Source organism: Ailuropoda melanoleuca, chromosome X (assembly GCF_002007445.2).
Source record: "Ailuropoda melanoleuca isolate Jingjing chromosome X, ASM200744v2, whole genome shotgun sequence".
Classification (NCBI taxonomy): domain Eukaryota; kingdom Metazoa; phylum Chordata; class Mammalia; order Carnivora; family Ursidae; genus Ailuropoda; species Ailuropoda melanoleuca.
This window is the reverse complement of record NC_048238.1, coordinates 78,550,672-78,566,188: the sequence shown is the minus strand read 5'-3', so window position 1 is coordinate 78,566,188 and position 15,517 is coordinate 78,550,672. Positions and strand designations below refer to the sequence as shown.

Sequence of the window (15,517 nt, the reverse complement as noted above, 5' to 3'; positions counted from 1 at the left end):
AACCAGATGTGTGCATTTGAAGAGCCTGTACTTCTCTGACCTCTTTCCCTCGTTCCCTCTAGGTATTCTCCTGGGTGGGGACTACCGTGCTGAGTCTGTCCCTTCCACACCGTCGCCAGTGCCGCCCTCCACTCCCCTGCTCTCGGCTCACTCCAAGACAGGCAGCCGAGACTGCAGCACCCAAACGGAACGCGGAACGGAACCGAACAAAACCGCAGCTGTTGCTCCAATGTCTGTTCCCGCGCCAGCCGCTGCTGCCGCCACTGCTGCCGCCATCACTGCCAACGCTGCCACCAACACTGCCGCCACTGCCACCAACACCACCACCATGGTAGCCGCTGCTCCAGCTGCCGTGGCTGCCGCCGCCGCTCCAGCTGCTGCTGCCGCCGCCGCCCCATCTCCGGCAACTGCTGCTGCTGCTCTCGCTGCTGCTATTTCTCCAGCTACTGCTGCTCAGATTCCAGCCGCTGCCTCTGCTGTTGCCGCTGCTGCTGTTGTTGCTCCCGCTGCTGCTGTTCAGGTTGCTCCAGCTGCTCCGGCTCCGGTTCCAGCTCCGGCTCCGGCTCCGGTTCCAGCTCCGACAGCGTCTCAGGCTTCTGCTGCGGCTCAGACTCAAGCACCAACTCCAGTTCCGGCTGCGGCTGCTTCTCCAGCTCCAGCTCCAGCTCCAGCTCTGGCTCCGGTTGAGGCTTCTGCAAGTGCAGCTACCGGTGCTGGGTCACGTCGTTTGTCTATACCAAGTTTGACCTGCAATCCAGATAAGACAGGTAATTCTCTCTACCGGGACAGCTTTGGGTTCTGCCCTCAATTACAGGTTGTTTATTGGCACCTTGCTGTGTAGACACTGTTGGTCATTTGGCCAGCGTTGTTCATGTGCTAAAGGGCATCCGTCAAAAGACACAAGTGCAGAGTCTGTAAATGACTCCTTGGGACACCAGGATGGGAACCGGGATGAGCCAAGGCCATTCTTCCAGTAGAAGTAAAGGCTCAAGGCGAACAAGGGAAGGGGGTGGTGGGCAAGTCTCACTTCGCCATTGGCTTTATGGCTCCCAAGCTGTCTGTTTCTAATAATCTGTGTCTTTACCTTATCCTTACGTGCTTTCTAACCCCGTTTCCATTTAGATGGCCCTGTTTTCCACTCCAGTACTCTGGAAAGAAAAGCTCCCATTCAGATCCTGGGACAAGAGCCTGATGCGGAGATGGTGGAATATCTCATCTAAACGGCATATTTGAGAGCTGCGGTTTATCAGCGAGAGTGCTTTTAATCATTTTTCCCTTTTGTTTGTTCTTATGTTGAGGGTGAGGACAAGGGTTTGGGGGGATGTTTTTTTAAAGGGACTTTTTATTGAAATGATGTAGTACTTAAGTAATACCGTTCAAACTCCAGTCTATTCTGGTACACACTTAGAGAGTACCTCTAAAGACCGATTAATCAGAATGTGCTCTAAAGTTGATTGTTTGGATTTATAGAAATACTTGGACTGTTAATAGCTGGATATACATGAATGTTTTCAACGTGCATAATTTTATTTAGCATTTCCATATTCCAGATCATTTTTATCGAAGAGCACAGTACGTTTGGAAGACAGTGTGTATGTAACATGTAGTCAGAAGTGGGAAGCCAGAGAGAATTTGCACGTGTGCTGTTTTGTATACTTGCCATCTAGACAGCGTCGAGAGAGAGAGCTTTCGTCTTGGGCTCATGAAAGGGAATAGTTTCGGTAGCTGTGTAAGCTGGAGAAAAGACAGGGGTTATTGGGGTGTGGAAGGGTGCTGGAGCTAATTTTCCCTCCCAATTTCCCAGCTGCCCTGTGCCAGGAGATTGTGTTTATCTTCATTTCAGTGGTGCTTTGGAAGTGGATTCTTTTGGTTCCCTCGTGGAGGTTCATACATTCATATATATACTCTGGAATAATTTATGCATTTGGATAATTAATATATTGCTTTCAGATGCTAGGAGAGTAAATTAGCTGTGTGATGTACAACTTCCTCTCTCTTAGGGAGTTAGACCATCAGAGGCCTTGATGAGAGTTGCATGAGGTGCTGTGTGTGGCCACGAACACAGCTCGCTTGACTTTCCTGAGACCAATCTACTTAGCGTTTATTCCTTCTCCAGCACAAACTCACTGGCTGTGTCACCAGTCTCAAATTTCCAATCGTTGGCAAAACAAGGAAGCATTTTCGGTGACGGGCCGAATGCTTTGAATTTCTGGTGACTACTTTGAAAGAACTCCTTTTGTTTCCCCCAATTCTTAGCATACGTCTTAAAAGGCCTCTCGTTGACTATCACCTCCAAGGGAATAGCATCAGAAGCCCAAAGTACTATGCTGCAGCCGGGGAAGGGGCAGGCTGCAGATGTATCACCTTAGCTATCCCTTCTCACTGCCAGTGACTCCATCTCGGAATGCCTTTGGAGAGCAGCAGGAAATGCGCATGTGGACAGGGACCAAGGAGGCCATGGCTCCAAGCTTTGCCATGGGGCTGCCCCCAGGGACACAAAAGTGCTGCTTTTTGCCACGGGTCCCTGCTCTGTGTCACCTCTCTGCCCTTCATTAAGGTGACAATCTACAGACAATGTCATTAAGATCAGTTTTCAGGGGTATGGGAGGGTGAGGGGAGTGGGGGGTGTTAGGTAAGGGTGGGGGGTAGAAGTTTGGGGATGTGTTAGTTAGAAGCCAGATTAATAGAAGAGTAGGCCTGATATATTACGTCGTGAGGCATAGTGGCTGGAAGGAACTATAGCAGTAGAGCCCTACCCCCTCAGTTTAGTGATGAGGCATCTGAGACCTGGAGAGGTTACATGACTTTTTCAAGATCACACAACACAGCTTTCCATTTTGCCGAATTACCATGCTTCTTTCAGGAAACCCTTGTCTACAGCAAGCCTCATTTTAAGGAAAGGCATCTTCACGGACCAGGGCATACGTGTTTTGTAAAACGTCCCTGGCTTGAATAGTTTGTCCAGGCTTCTGAATTCCTACCTTGCCTCCCCTGCAGTGCCTTTTGCAAGATCTTCCCTGTCCTGGTCCTCATTTCAACACTGAGTCACATGAAACTCCCCCCCGCCTGCCCCGAAGAAGTTGACCTCACTTCTTCTCTTGCTATGTGATTGGCTGCCTCAGATCATCTAACAGGGTTCCTCTGTGACCACAGGAATGGCGGCATATTTAACGATATTTTTGCGCCATTCCTAATTCTCTTCCAGAGGAATCATTTTGTGGGGCAGAGGGAAAGACAAGAAGGAGAGTGATGTGGTTTTTCAGCCAGTCTTGACATTTCAGTAATGAAGTGATCATCCTACGCATTAGTCCTCAGTCAAGTGAACCCCAAATAGAAATTAAAAGTGCAGTTGTGTTAATCCTCGTCCATAGTACCCTTTAGTCATAAGGGGGAAAGTCCTCAACTAGTAGAAGCCACAGGTAGCAAACTTTGGGACTGCTACTTTCTAGCCAAATATATAAATCCAAATAAATTTAAACCTTTCATCTACTCCTTTTGTGGTTATAACACATTGCCAGAATTTTTGCTAGCTCTGGGAGCCACGATTTTTATCACATTCTGTAAGGTGACAAATGTCATACATTCCACACTGTGTGCCAGCCATCTCTTTAGACTATTTTTGAGAAAGGAGGAAGTTCTTGGCTGAGTGCTACCTTGAACTCTCCACCGCATCTCTGCCCCGTCACGCCAGAGTCAGTCCTTTTTGGCTCAGTTTTTACTCCCAGGTAATTTGCTAAAGTAATATCGTACATCTAAGAGATGGAAGAAGTCCATGTCAGTGTATTATGTTTACGAAGAAGGTAGATTCAGCCTTTTCAGAAAATCTCTAATAGGTGTCCTTTTAAAATTTCAGGTTTATGGGAGAAGCGTCAAGTTAGTCACCTTTTCACAATTGTGTGGATATGTAACATTTGGGGGATCTTTCTGGACTCCCACTTATCTATGCATTTTACCGGCACCTCAGGACAGAAGGGTGACCTTGTTGTCTTAACGTGTACTGCTTGGTGGTCTCTGGGGACCTTTTAAGTCAGTTGTACCCCAATGTCCTATGTACAGAGGAACTTCATTAGAACGAACTTTACTTGATATAAAACTCCTATTAACAATTTTTTTATTAAATAAAAGTAGCTTGAATATTCTTTTAAAATCATGTATCTGGATTGTTGTTTCAATGAAGGATTTATTTTCCATGCTGCTTTCGAGCTTCAGGATGACAGGATAGCAGAAACCTGAAACATCTGTCATCATCTGCCGTAGGAAACACCAAGTGTTCTCTTGTTACGCAGTTGGGTGGGTACAACAATTGGAAAATGAACAAACTGACTGTGCAAACTACTTTTTGTGAACAGCCTAGACACTTACAATGCGGCAGCTTAAAGTATATACATATGAACTAACTTTTATAAATGATATTCTCATGTCTGCTAGCCAATCTCCTGTTATCTCAATTGCTCGCTTCACATACGGAATGTGTTACTTCAAATGAACATATTTTCAAAGGAAGGCATCAGCTATGGGCTAATTGCCATCAATTTCAGCCCGCCATGATCCTTGGAAAGAGATCTCCCAGTGTCATTCATCATCAGTAGGACAAGTGTCGGGAGTTTGTTTATTTTTTTCCAGTAGCAACGATGGGTTACATGGAGTCATCAGACCTCCTTCTGGCCTCCCTTGTGATTAATGGCATGTGTTTATAAAATGGATAGCTGGGGTTGGCAGATGGCTAGAGAAGAAGCACCTTCGGTTTAAAATGTATGTGGCACCGTAATGATTGACACCCCATTCTGTAATCGACTCAGCTATTTCCAATAAAGTTATGCAGGTTTGAATCCACTTTGTGCCTATCTTTTCACTGACAATAAAGTTAGCTATTTTAAAATGCAGTGTGGCGTGGAAAATGCTTTGGTGTTTACCCAACAGAGGCTTTATTTACACTGTATCAGTGATTACTTCGAATTTAGTATGCAGTGAAATTGCCTTTCAAGGGCAGCGTGAAGCAGAATTTACATTTGCTTAAAGTATGGAATGTGATTATAAAGTTTTAAGACAACACCACAGGCCACATGCTCTAATCGGTTCCTTTCTATATTCAGGCAGCCTGTATTAAAAGCTTTGCATCTTTTTATCTCCTGTTTCCAAGGGATAAAATGATGGCCACCCAAAGCCGAGAATTCATCCTTTAGTTAGCAATTTGGGAGGCCCCCTTGATGTTTCTTTTGTACCCTTGTTCTTATGCCAATTCATCAGTTTTGGTTGAGGGAGCTTGTTATTAAAAGCAAATCAAAACCGCAAACAAGTTGGCTTTTTTCACCGAAAATGTTAAAGCTGCCTTTACACCACCCTCCCCGCACCTCCTGTTGACCACTGGGTCCCTTCTGACTGGGAAGTGTAAGAGCCCCCACGGACTTTGAAATGACACTTTTTACAGCGAAATTGGCTGGATGGGTGTTGCAAAATTGAAGGGAAGAGGCTAGAGAATTCATTAAACTCTAAATTTGATTTGTTACAATGAAGTCGGACTACATTCCCTCCATATTTATCATGAGTGCTTTGGCAACTGTAGGGGCGAAAGCCCACTCCTCTTTTTTGGGACGAAAATGGCGTTAAGTCAACCACACCTTTTTTTTTTTTTTAAGATTTTATTTATTTATTGGACAGAGATAGAGACAGCCAGCGAGAGAGGGAACACAAGCAGGGGGAGTGGGAGAGGAAGAAGCAGGCTCATAGCAGAGGAGCCTGACGTGGGGCTCGATCCCGTAATGCCGGGATCACGCCCTGAGCCGAAGGCAGATGCTTAACCGCTGTGCCACCCAGGCGCCCCAACCACACCTTTTTTTAAGATTTTTTTTTATTTGTTTGAGAGAGGGAGAAGCAGGCTCCCCACTGAGCAGGGAGCCCGCTGCAGGGCCGATCCCAGAATCCTGGGATCCTGACCTAAGCTGAAGGCACATGCTTAACCGGCTGAGCCGCCCAGGTGCCCTCAATCACACCTTACAAAGCTCTGTGAAGCATTTCTCTCAGAAGTATATTGTGCCCAGTTCTTAATGAGCAGTCATTTGTGGGAGAAAAACAGTGTTCCTTCAAAAGTGACTTAGATCGCTCTGTAGGAGCTTTGTAGACATTAGCTGGTATTATAACCGATCTGATCATCTGTGTGGGTACTTCATCTCCCCTTGCTGTGGGCCTCCCCTGCGGTGAAGCTATTCACAGTCTCTATGAGTTACACAGTTGCAGAAAAAAAAAAACCCTGCTGCTTCCCACCTTCTTCACCTCCTTCTCCTGCAGGGAGGTTTTTATGGGAGGATAAAAGTGTGTGATTTAGTTTTAGAATACTTTCTACATTGCTTGGCAATCACCCTGATACTTGCATGAAAACCCCTGGGGGACAGGACTTAGTTTCCAAGAAGAAAACGACACCAAAATTTCATACCACTTCACAAATACTCACTACTCAGATGCACGAGCTAGCCAAATCCAGGGTATATATTTAGGCTCCCATGGTTTTTGTTTGTTTGTTTGCTGAATGCCTCTACCAATGGTTTCAGGCACGTGTGAGTTGTTGAATAACTACGTGTTAGACGTTGCCATTATGTAAAAGGTCCCGAAGTTAAAAAAAAAAAAAACAATAGTCCTTGGCTCTAATTTACTAGAGAAAAGGACCCATATGCACGCCCATACATACGTATACAATTTGCTGTGGCATATGAAATGAAAAACGTTTGAACAAGATTCAGAACTAGCGCAAAGGACAAATGATTGGGGGGGATGGCACTGAGTGTGTGTATGGGGGGCAGGGAGGACTAAGTTGAGCTTTGAAGGCTGTATTGGCGTTAACCTGGTGAACTAGGGGATGGGGACGAACATTCCATGCAGTCGGACTAGCACGTGCAAAGGCAGTGTCACTTTGTTGAACCTGCAATCAAATGAAGACCACTGTTTCCAAGATCAAACACCTGAGAGAACGACTCCGAATTTTAACACCTTTTAATGGTAACTTACAAGCTCCTTCAATTAGGGTCCAGTGGTCGAAATAACATGGGAGTTCTAGTCCTAAATCTACAGCTAAACAGATATTTTTACCTTTGGATGAGTCCCTTAACAGAATCAGAGAGGTATATCAGTAAAATGGGGATAAGTATCTGTCTTTGTGGACCTCCTAGAGAGGGAATAAGAGAGCTTCATAAAATGAGAACATAAAACTGCCAGTCAAGGGGCGCCTGGGTGGCTCAGTTAAGCGTCTGCTTCCGGCTCGGGTCATGATCCCAGGGTCCTGGGATGGAGCCCCGCTTCAGGCTCCCTGCTCAGTGGGGAGCCTGCTTCTTCCTCTCCCTCTGCTCCTCTCTGCCCTGCTCATGCTCTCTCTCTCAAATAAATAAAATCTTTTTTTAAAAAGTGCCAGTCAAAAACAATGGGCCAAATCTATAAGGATGAGGTTTCTGTAACTTTTTATTAAAGAAAAATTCAAACATACACAAAACAGAATAGGACAAGGTGCCTCCATGTGTCCATTACTGGGCCTCAGCATTATCAATGCATGGTGAATCTTGCTTCATTTATCACCCTTGCCCATCAGCCCTGTATTATTTTGAAGCACATCCCAGACATCATAGCATTGCATCCATAAGTATTTCAGTATGCTTAAAAGTGAAATTTTTAATAATGAACAGTATAAAGTGCTACTCCTGGAACCAAAATACATAACCAAATAAGACGATAGCACGTTTGTGCTTTGCCACTAATGAAGCATCTCTGTTTGCTCTCACAACTCCTGCCTTAAACCAAAACCTACTTTGTCAAAAATGGAGGGGTTCATTCTCCCACAATTGGAATATTGAAGAGGAATATATTTTCTTTAAAGGCTCCCCAGTGCAAGTTCTATGCTATTATTTCTCCTCCACTCACATAAAAAACTCTGGCTTCTTTAAAGTCCCTGTCATCCACCTGCTCCTTATTTATCATCATCTACTGATTTGGTCACCATCCCAAGCTCACTGATGATTTTGGGCCTTAAGACACAGTTGTCCTCTCCAGGCCCAAACTACCCAATCAGCATCCTGGCCTATGAGCTCACTGTCCTTTCCAACTCCGCTGACCTCCACATCCACTCCCCTTCAGCCTGCTGTGCTCCTGGCTAACCCATACCTGGTCATCAAGTAGAATGGATCCACCATGGAAATCACATACACCAGTGCCCCACTCTCTGTCCACAGGCTCCCATCCTCCCGGTTCTCCTACTCAGAGTCTCTCTGCCCTTTGACTTGTAAGAGACCTGAAATCCTTTGATGTCCCCATTTCTTCCTAGGCTTTTAGCCCCAACCTACTTAATCTGGACTTCATGCTCAATCACCTGAACCCTCAAATCGTACATAGCCCTTAAAATCTCAACCATTCATTGCAAACCAGAACCTAATGGGTCATCCTTGACACCTCCCTCTTCCTTATAGCTGATGTCAAAACCATCATTAATCCTAACAAAATGAAGAAAATCCATCCACTATCCAATTACAGTCAACAGCCTATTTTAAGCTACTGTTATCTTTCACCTGGCCTATGTCTTTTCCTTTTTTTAAAAGATTGATTCATTTATTTAAGAGAGAGAGAATGAGCTGGGAGGAGCAGAGGGAGAAGCAGACTCCCCACTGAGCAGGGACCTCAATGTGGGGCTCGATCTCAGGACTTTTGGATCATGACCCAAGCTGAAGGCAGACACTTAACAGACTGAGCTACCCAGGCACCCCTTGCCTAGCCTATTTCACTAGCATACTAACTTATTTGCCACATCCTTTTTTGTTCTACTACTTTATTATATTTATTCAGCAACAAATATTTATATTTATACTTGTATTTGTGTTTATATTTATTCTGCAGCAAATATAATTCAGATGTCATTCCCCTGCTTAAAATCTTTTAAAAGCTTCCCATTGAAAAGTGAATAAAATGGGACCACAAAGGTAAATTAACTAAATCAAAGTTTTACTGTTGGTAAATTTAAAACTAAAACCCAAATATCCTGGACTCTTATTCCAGCAAGATCATCATCATGTTTTGTTCTGAGTATCTTCTGTTCTCATGCTTACAGGACACTACTGCTATGATGTCATTATTTCCTCTAATGTTAACCTAAAACAGTACTTCTTAAGGTCATCTCCAAACCGTCTGTATTGGAATCTGTATTTATTCACTGCACACCCCGTGGTCTTCCCCCCAGAGCAGTTTCCCCTATAGTTCCAGGGTAAGTCCCTGGAATTTCATTGTAACAAGCTTCCTAGGAGATTTTAACATAGCTTGTCCTGAGAATACACACTTGGACAAACACTGGCTGAGAATTTCCTGGCATTTATCTTAGTTCCCTTCCCTTCTTCAGTCCCTCTGCTATGTAGTTGACACCCAACTGCACATAGTTAAATGAATAAATCCAGTTTGGACATTAGCTATCACACATACCCTTACTTTAATAAGAAGCCATTTTATTTTCTTCATTCACCCTTAGTACTGATGGCAAATGGCTGTCTTTTCTCCCCAGATGTGACTCTTAAGTGGGTGGATTTACTGCTCTGATCAAACAAGACATGTTGTTGGTTACTTTTGTTATTGGTTTACGTGGTTTATAGTCTTTGAAACAACCACAACCATATTTATCATCTTGGCCAGCTCATTTAGCCCCAGTGACAGTTCTGTAATATGAGGTCACAGGATTATGATCTCTAATGTCCCTTCTGGCTCTTACATTCCTTGATTCCATGAGACTAAATACTACCTCTGAGGTCATAAATTCTTTCACATGCATCCAAAATTGGCTATGCGGCACAGATAAAAGACATTTAAAATCTGAAGATACTGAAATATTCTAGAGGCCTAAGATCTAGTCATCAAGCTTCAATTTTTGTCCCCACTTGTTGTGACCATGCTTCACATTTCATTCGGTCTTGGCTATACCTACTCCGTTCTCCTACTAGGCCTGTCATTTTCCAAAGAAGACATGTCCATAAGAATAAATTTCCCAGGAAAATCTGAGATCAAAACAGGAGGAAAGCAGGGTAGTTTATATTTCTTTCAAGCCACGAGTCAATGCTAATTTGCATTTTTCAGGTATAGGGGACTGGGTGGTGCAAACAAGGGAGGGTAGAAGGGAAATAATCAAGGCATGTGTCACATTGCAGTAGATGGTCAATAAAACGATGACTGTTGCTGAGCTGCCATTACACCCATGGGATTGGGTGGAACTAGGGAAAGGGGAAAGGGAAATAACTTTTTTTGTAACCCGTTAGGTGTTGGAAACTAGTTGCGCAACAAACACACAAAATATGTATTCTTCTGGGGCGCCTGGGTGGCTCAGTCAGTTAAGGGACTGCCTTCGGGTTCAGGTCATGATCTCAGGGTCCTGGGATCAAGCCCCACATCAGGCTTCCTGCCCAGCAGGGAGTCTGCTTCTCCCTCTGCCCCTCCCCCTTGCTTGTGCTCTCTCTCACTATCTCTCTCTCTCAAATGAATAAATAAAAAATCTAAAAAAAAATGCATTCTTCCCAACAACCAAAGTTAAAAGATCTGAAAATTAAAAGCATGTATTTTTTTTAAAACTCTTTTCTTTCTCTCATGCCCAGAGGGAGATCCACATCTTGTGATTCTTGAAGTTTATACAATTTGGAAGCCCCTCTTAATAAAAAAGGACCTTAAAAAGTTATGCATACACTAGGTACTAAAGTATTTATTTAGAATGAGAAATCATGGCTAATTTTAATTTTTAAAAGCTGACAAATATCACAAACATGATAATAAATAAGAAAAACAACACATTTTTTGAAAGTTTTTATTTAAATTCCAGTTAGTTAACAGAGTGTAGTATTAGTTTCAAGCGTAGAATTCAGTGATTCAACACTTCCATACAACACCCAGTGATCATCACAAATGCTGTCCTTGATCCCCATCACCTATATCACCCATACCCCCACCCACCTCCCCTCTGGTAACCATCAGTTTGTTCCCTAGAGTTAAGAGTTTGTTTTTTGGTTTGTCTCTCTTTCCCCTATGATCATTTGTTTTGTTTCTTAAATTCCACATTTAAGTGAAATCATATGGTATTTGTCTTTCTCTGACTGAATTATTTTGCTTAGCATAATACTCTCTAGCTCCATCATGTCATTGCAGATGGCAAGATTTCATTCCTTTTTATGGCTGAGTAATATTCCATTATATATGCTACATCTTTATCAGTCGTTGGACCCTTGGGCTGTTTCTATAGTTTGGCTGTTGTAGATAATGCTTCTATGAACATTGGGCTGCATGTATCCCTTTGAATTGGTATTTTTGTATCCTTTGATTAAATACTTAGTAGTGCAACTGCCAGATCAGAGGGCAGTTCTAGTTTTAACTTTTTGAGGACACTCCATACTGTTTTCCAGAGTGGCTGTGCCAGTTTGCACTCCCACCAACAGTGCAAGAGGGTTCTCCTTTCTCCACGTCCTCGCCGATACCTGTTGTTTCTTGTGTTGTGGATATTCACCAATCTGACAGGCATGAGGTGATATCAACACATTATTTTTTATTAACTGCCCAACACACCTCCATAGTACTATTTTCCTGTACTTTTGGCCTCATATTTTTTGTTTGCTTCTTCATGTGATGATGGTTTTATATTATCATTTTCTTTTTTTTTTTAAGATTTTATTTACTCATTTGACAGAGTGAGAGAGAGAACAGAAGCAGGGGGAGTGGGAGAGGAAGAAGCAGGCTCCCAGCAGAGCAGGGAGCCCGATGCAGAGCTCAATCCCAGGACCCTGGGATCAGGCCCTGAGCCAAAGGCAGACGCTTAATGTCTGAGCCACCCAGGCACCCCTATATTATCATTTTTTATCAAGAGGATAGGAAGATAATTTAGTCTTTGCACTAGCATGGTTGATGAAAATGTATTGCTATTATCGATACTTGGAAAGTATCCTTTACACAATTGAAGTAGAACTGATGCTTGTACTCTACAAACATAAGAATTCTGATAAATCGTATTGTATGCAATTCCCATCACAGAATGAATAAAAGTACTGTGCATAGCTGTATACACTACATCGTTGAGTATATTTCTAATAGAAGAAAACTTCCTCTGTCTTTATACATTAGTGAGAACTGAATACTTTGAAACCCATTTTGCAAATCAGATGATAGATGGCATTTTCCATGGATTGGATTCTGGATCCATACATTTCAAACCTTACCTCAGTACCCACATATTTTCAGTGTCAAAGACCATAAGACACATTCATATTACCATGCTGGATAAGTCAGCAGAATGAGCAGTTGGGGTATTTCTGGAAGCTACTCTTTTACCAGAATGGTTTAGCAATGATATATCTATACACAGGACTGACTGCAAACCACATAAATACATGACACTGAACACAAACTAAATCTATCTCCAACTGAACTTTCCCTTTGTTAGATCTCAAAGATGAGAGAGAATGTAATGGATGGAAATCAGAGAGGAAAGAGACAGCAGTTATATTGGGGTTCTCCAGAGAAATGACAACAGTATACATATATGTATATGGAGATGGATAGAGAAAGAGAGACAGAGAGAGAGAGAGAGAAACTGGCAAGTCTGAAATATTGAGGCAGAATTGCTTTTACTCTGGGAAACCTCAGTCTTTGCTGTTAAGGCATTCAACTAATTGGATGGGGCCCACCCATATCAGGAAGGTTAATCTCCTTTGTACAGTCTATTGATTTTTTTCCATTTTTTTTATTTTAATTTTTTTATTATATTATGTTAGTCACCATACAGTACATCCCTGGTTTCTGATGTAAAGTTTGATGCTTCATTAGTTGCATATAACACCCAGTGCACCATGCAATACGTGCCCTCCTTACTACCCATCACCAGCCTATCCCATTCCCCCACCCCCCTCCCCTCTGAAGCCCTCAGTTTGTTTCTCAGAGTCCATAGTCTGTCATGCTTCATTTCGCCTTCACAGTCTACTGATTTAAATGGTAACAGCATCTAAAAAATATCTTCATAGCAACACCTCCAGTGGTATTTACCAAACAACTGGGCACCATAGCCTAGTGAGGTTGGCACACAGAGTTAACAATCACAGCAGAGACCCTCCCACAGAATTGGAATGGCCCATACAATTCACATCCCATATCCAATCCATCAACGAATCTCATCAGTTCCACCTTCAAAATATACCCAGAATCTGATCATCCCACTGAGTTCTGCTAATTTTTTTTAATGATTTTTTCTTATATTATGTTGGTCACCATACAGTACATCCCCGGTTTCCGATGTAAAGTTCGATGATTCATTAGTTGCGTATAACACCCAGTGCACCATGCAATACGTGCCCTCCTTACTACCTATCACCAGCCTATCCCATTCCCCCACCCTCCCTCCCGTCTGAAGCCTTCAGTTTGTTTCTCAGAGTCCATAGTCTCTCATGCTTCATTCCCCCTTCTGATTACCCCACTTTCTTTATTCCTTTCTTCTCCTACCAATCTTCCTAGTTCTTATGTTCCATGGGTGAGAGAAACCATAAGATANATCATATGATAATTGTCTTTCTCTGCTTGACTTATTTCACTTAGCATTATCTCCTCCAGTGCCGTCCATGTTGCAGCAAATGTTGAGAATTCATTCTTTCTGATAGCTGAGTAATATTCCATTGTATATATGGACCACAACTTCTTAATCCAGTCATCCGTTGAAGGGCATCTAGGCTCCTTCCACGATTTAGCTATTGTGGACAATGCTGCTGTGAACACTGGGGTGCATATGGCCCTTCTCTTCACTACATCTGTACCTTTGGGGTAAACACCCAGATAAAGCAGGAAAAAAACATCCGGTGGAAAAAAGACAGTCTCTTCAATAAATGGTGCTGGGAAAATCGGACAGCTACAGGCAAAGAATGAAACTTGACCACTCTCTCACACCATACACAAAAATAAACTCCAAATGAGTTCTGCTAATTTAACCTTCTGTTGTATTACCATCTCTTCCAATTTCTTCATGTCTGCTTTGTATTGTCAGTGAGTTGGCTACCTCACTATTTATTTAATTTTATGGAGGAACGTTTGCATACAATTTTCGTCTACTCAGTGGTATAATTTTTTATGGTGTTTTGTTTTTGCTGTGCTTTTCCACTTTCTAAAAGACAGTATTGTTTTGTCAATACTGTGTCAGTTCCTTTTTTATTACCCATCCTTGAATGATTTGACTTATCTGGTCTCGGCTGTTTGCAAAAGAATCCAGCTATGGAAAATGGGCCAGAGTAGACTTCCATGCTTCATTATGCAAAAGCTCTATCCCCTGCAGGCAGAGAGGTGGATATCTTAACTGCAAATGTGGCTCCTATGTGTGGTTCTTTGGGTTGGCCCACGTCATCAGTCTCTCTGAGTCAAACCTAGTTCAAGAAGATATTTACCCCTGCTCTACTCATCCCAGTGCCTGAACCTGTTGCTGCAAACTAGGGACATAGCTTTTACAACTCAGGATGTACCAGTCAGTTACAGGAAGTATATTTTTGTTGAAGCTTCCTAAGATCTGCTATACCCTTGCTACACTCAGTTCTTCACCTCCCATCCCTTCTTCCCATTCCTCTCTTATCTCGGATACTTTTGGAAGCTGCAATTTTAGTTTTGAGTCTGTACATATCTGTCTTAGTCAATAGATGAAGCTTGTAAGGTTTCTTTTGTTATTCTTGTTACTTTTGCATGATTTCCCAGGGAGTGAATGGGAAAATGCTTACATGCACTATTTTGATATTGTAAATGACCCTATTTTTGCTCATTATTATATCCTTAGAGCCTAGAATAGTGCCTGATTAAAAAGTAGGTGCTCACTGGGGTGCTTTGGTGGCTCAGTTGGTTAGGCATTTGACTCCTGATCTCAAGGTCGTGAGTTTGAATCTATCTTGCCCTCCGTCCCGTGTTGGGTGTGACGCTTACTTAAAAAAAAAAAAAAGTAACGGCTCACTAACTTTTTTTTCAATCCAGCAAACTACATTCTCCACTCCTGTATCTAAGCTATTATGGTGTCTGGAGAGAGATGAATAAATTGGTGCCACTACACATTCAGAGGCTCCAATTTCAGCTGGGAACTTCTGTATTTGCCCTTGGCCAGTTTCTTCTTCCCTTCAGAAAGTATTCTACATATTTTAACAATGTTTGTTCTTCTAATCCATGAGCATGGAATGTTTTCCCATTTCTTTGTGTCGCTCTCAATTTCTTTCATAAGTATTCTATAGTTTTCAGAGTACAGATCATTTTCCTCTTTTGTTAGGTTTATTCCTAGGTATCTTCTGGTTTCTGGTACAATTGTAAATGGGATCAATTCCTTAATTTCTCTTTCTTCTGTCTCATTGTCAGTGTATAGAAATGCAACTGATTTCTGTGCATCGATTTCATACCCTGCCACTTTGCTCAATTCTTACATGAGTTCTAGCAATTTCAAGGTGGAGTCTTTTGGGTTTTCAAGATAGAGTAAGTATGTTATCCAGAGCAGTCCACACATTCAATGGAATCCTTATCA

The 15,517-nt window shown here is 42.6% G+C and overlaps 1 protein-coding gene across 4 annotated transcripts in view; it reads left to right on the top strand.

Annotated features, from left to right (window-relative positions):
* AMOT (angiomotin) overlaps window positions 1–4,833 on the top strand; it is a 61,636-nt gene extending 56,803 nt beyond the window's left edge. For all 4 annotated transcript variants that reach the window (XM_034649433.1, XM_034649432.1, XM_002921966.4 and 1 more), the window contains 2 exons: window positions 63–767; window positions 1,123–4,833. In XM_034649433.1, coding sequence (XP_034505324.1) covers window positions 63–767; window positions 1,123–1,220 — 803 coding nt within the window. In that variant the 3' untranslated portion in view covers window positions 1,221–4,833. The remainder of the gene's footprint in view (window positions 1–62; window positions 768–1,122) is intronic.
* Window positions 4,834–15,517: the final 10,684 nt, after the last annotated feature.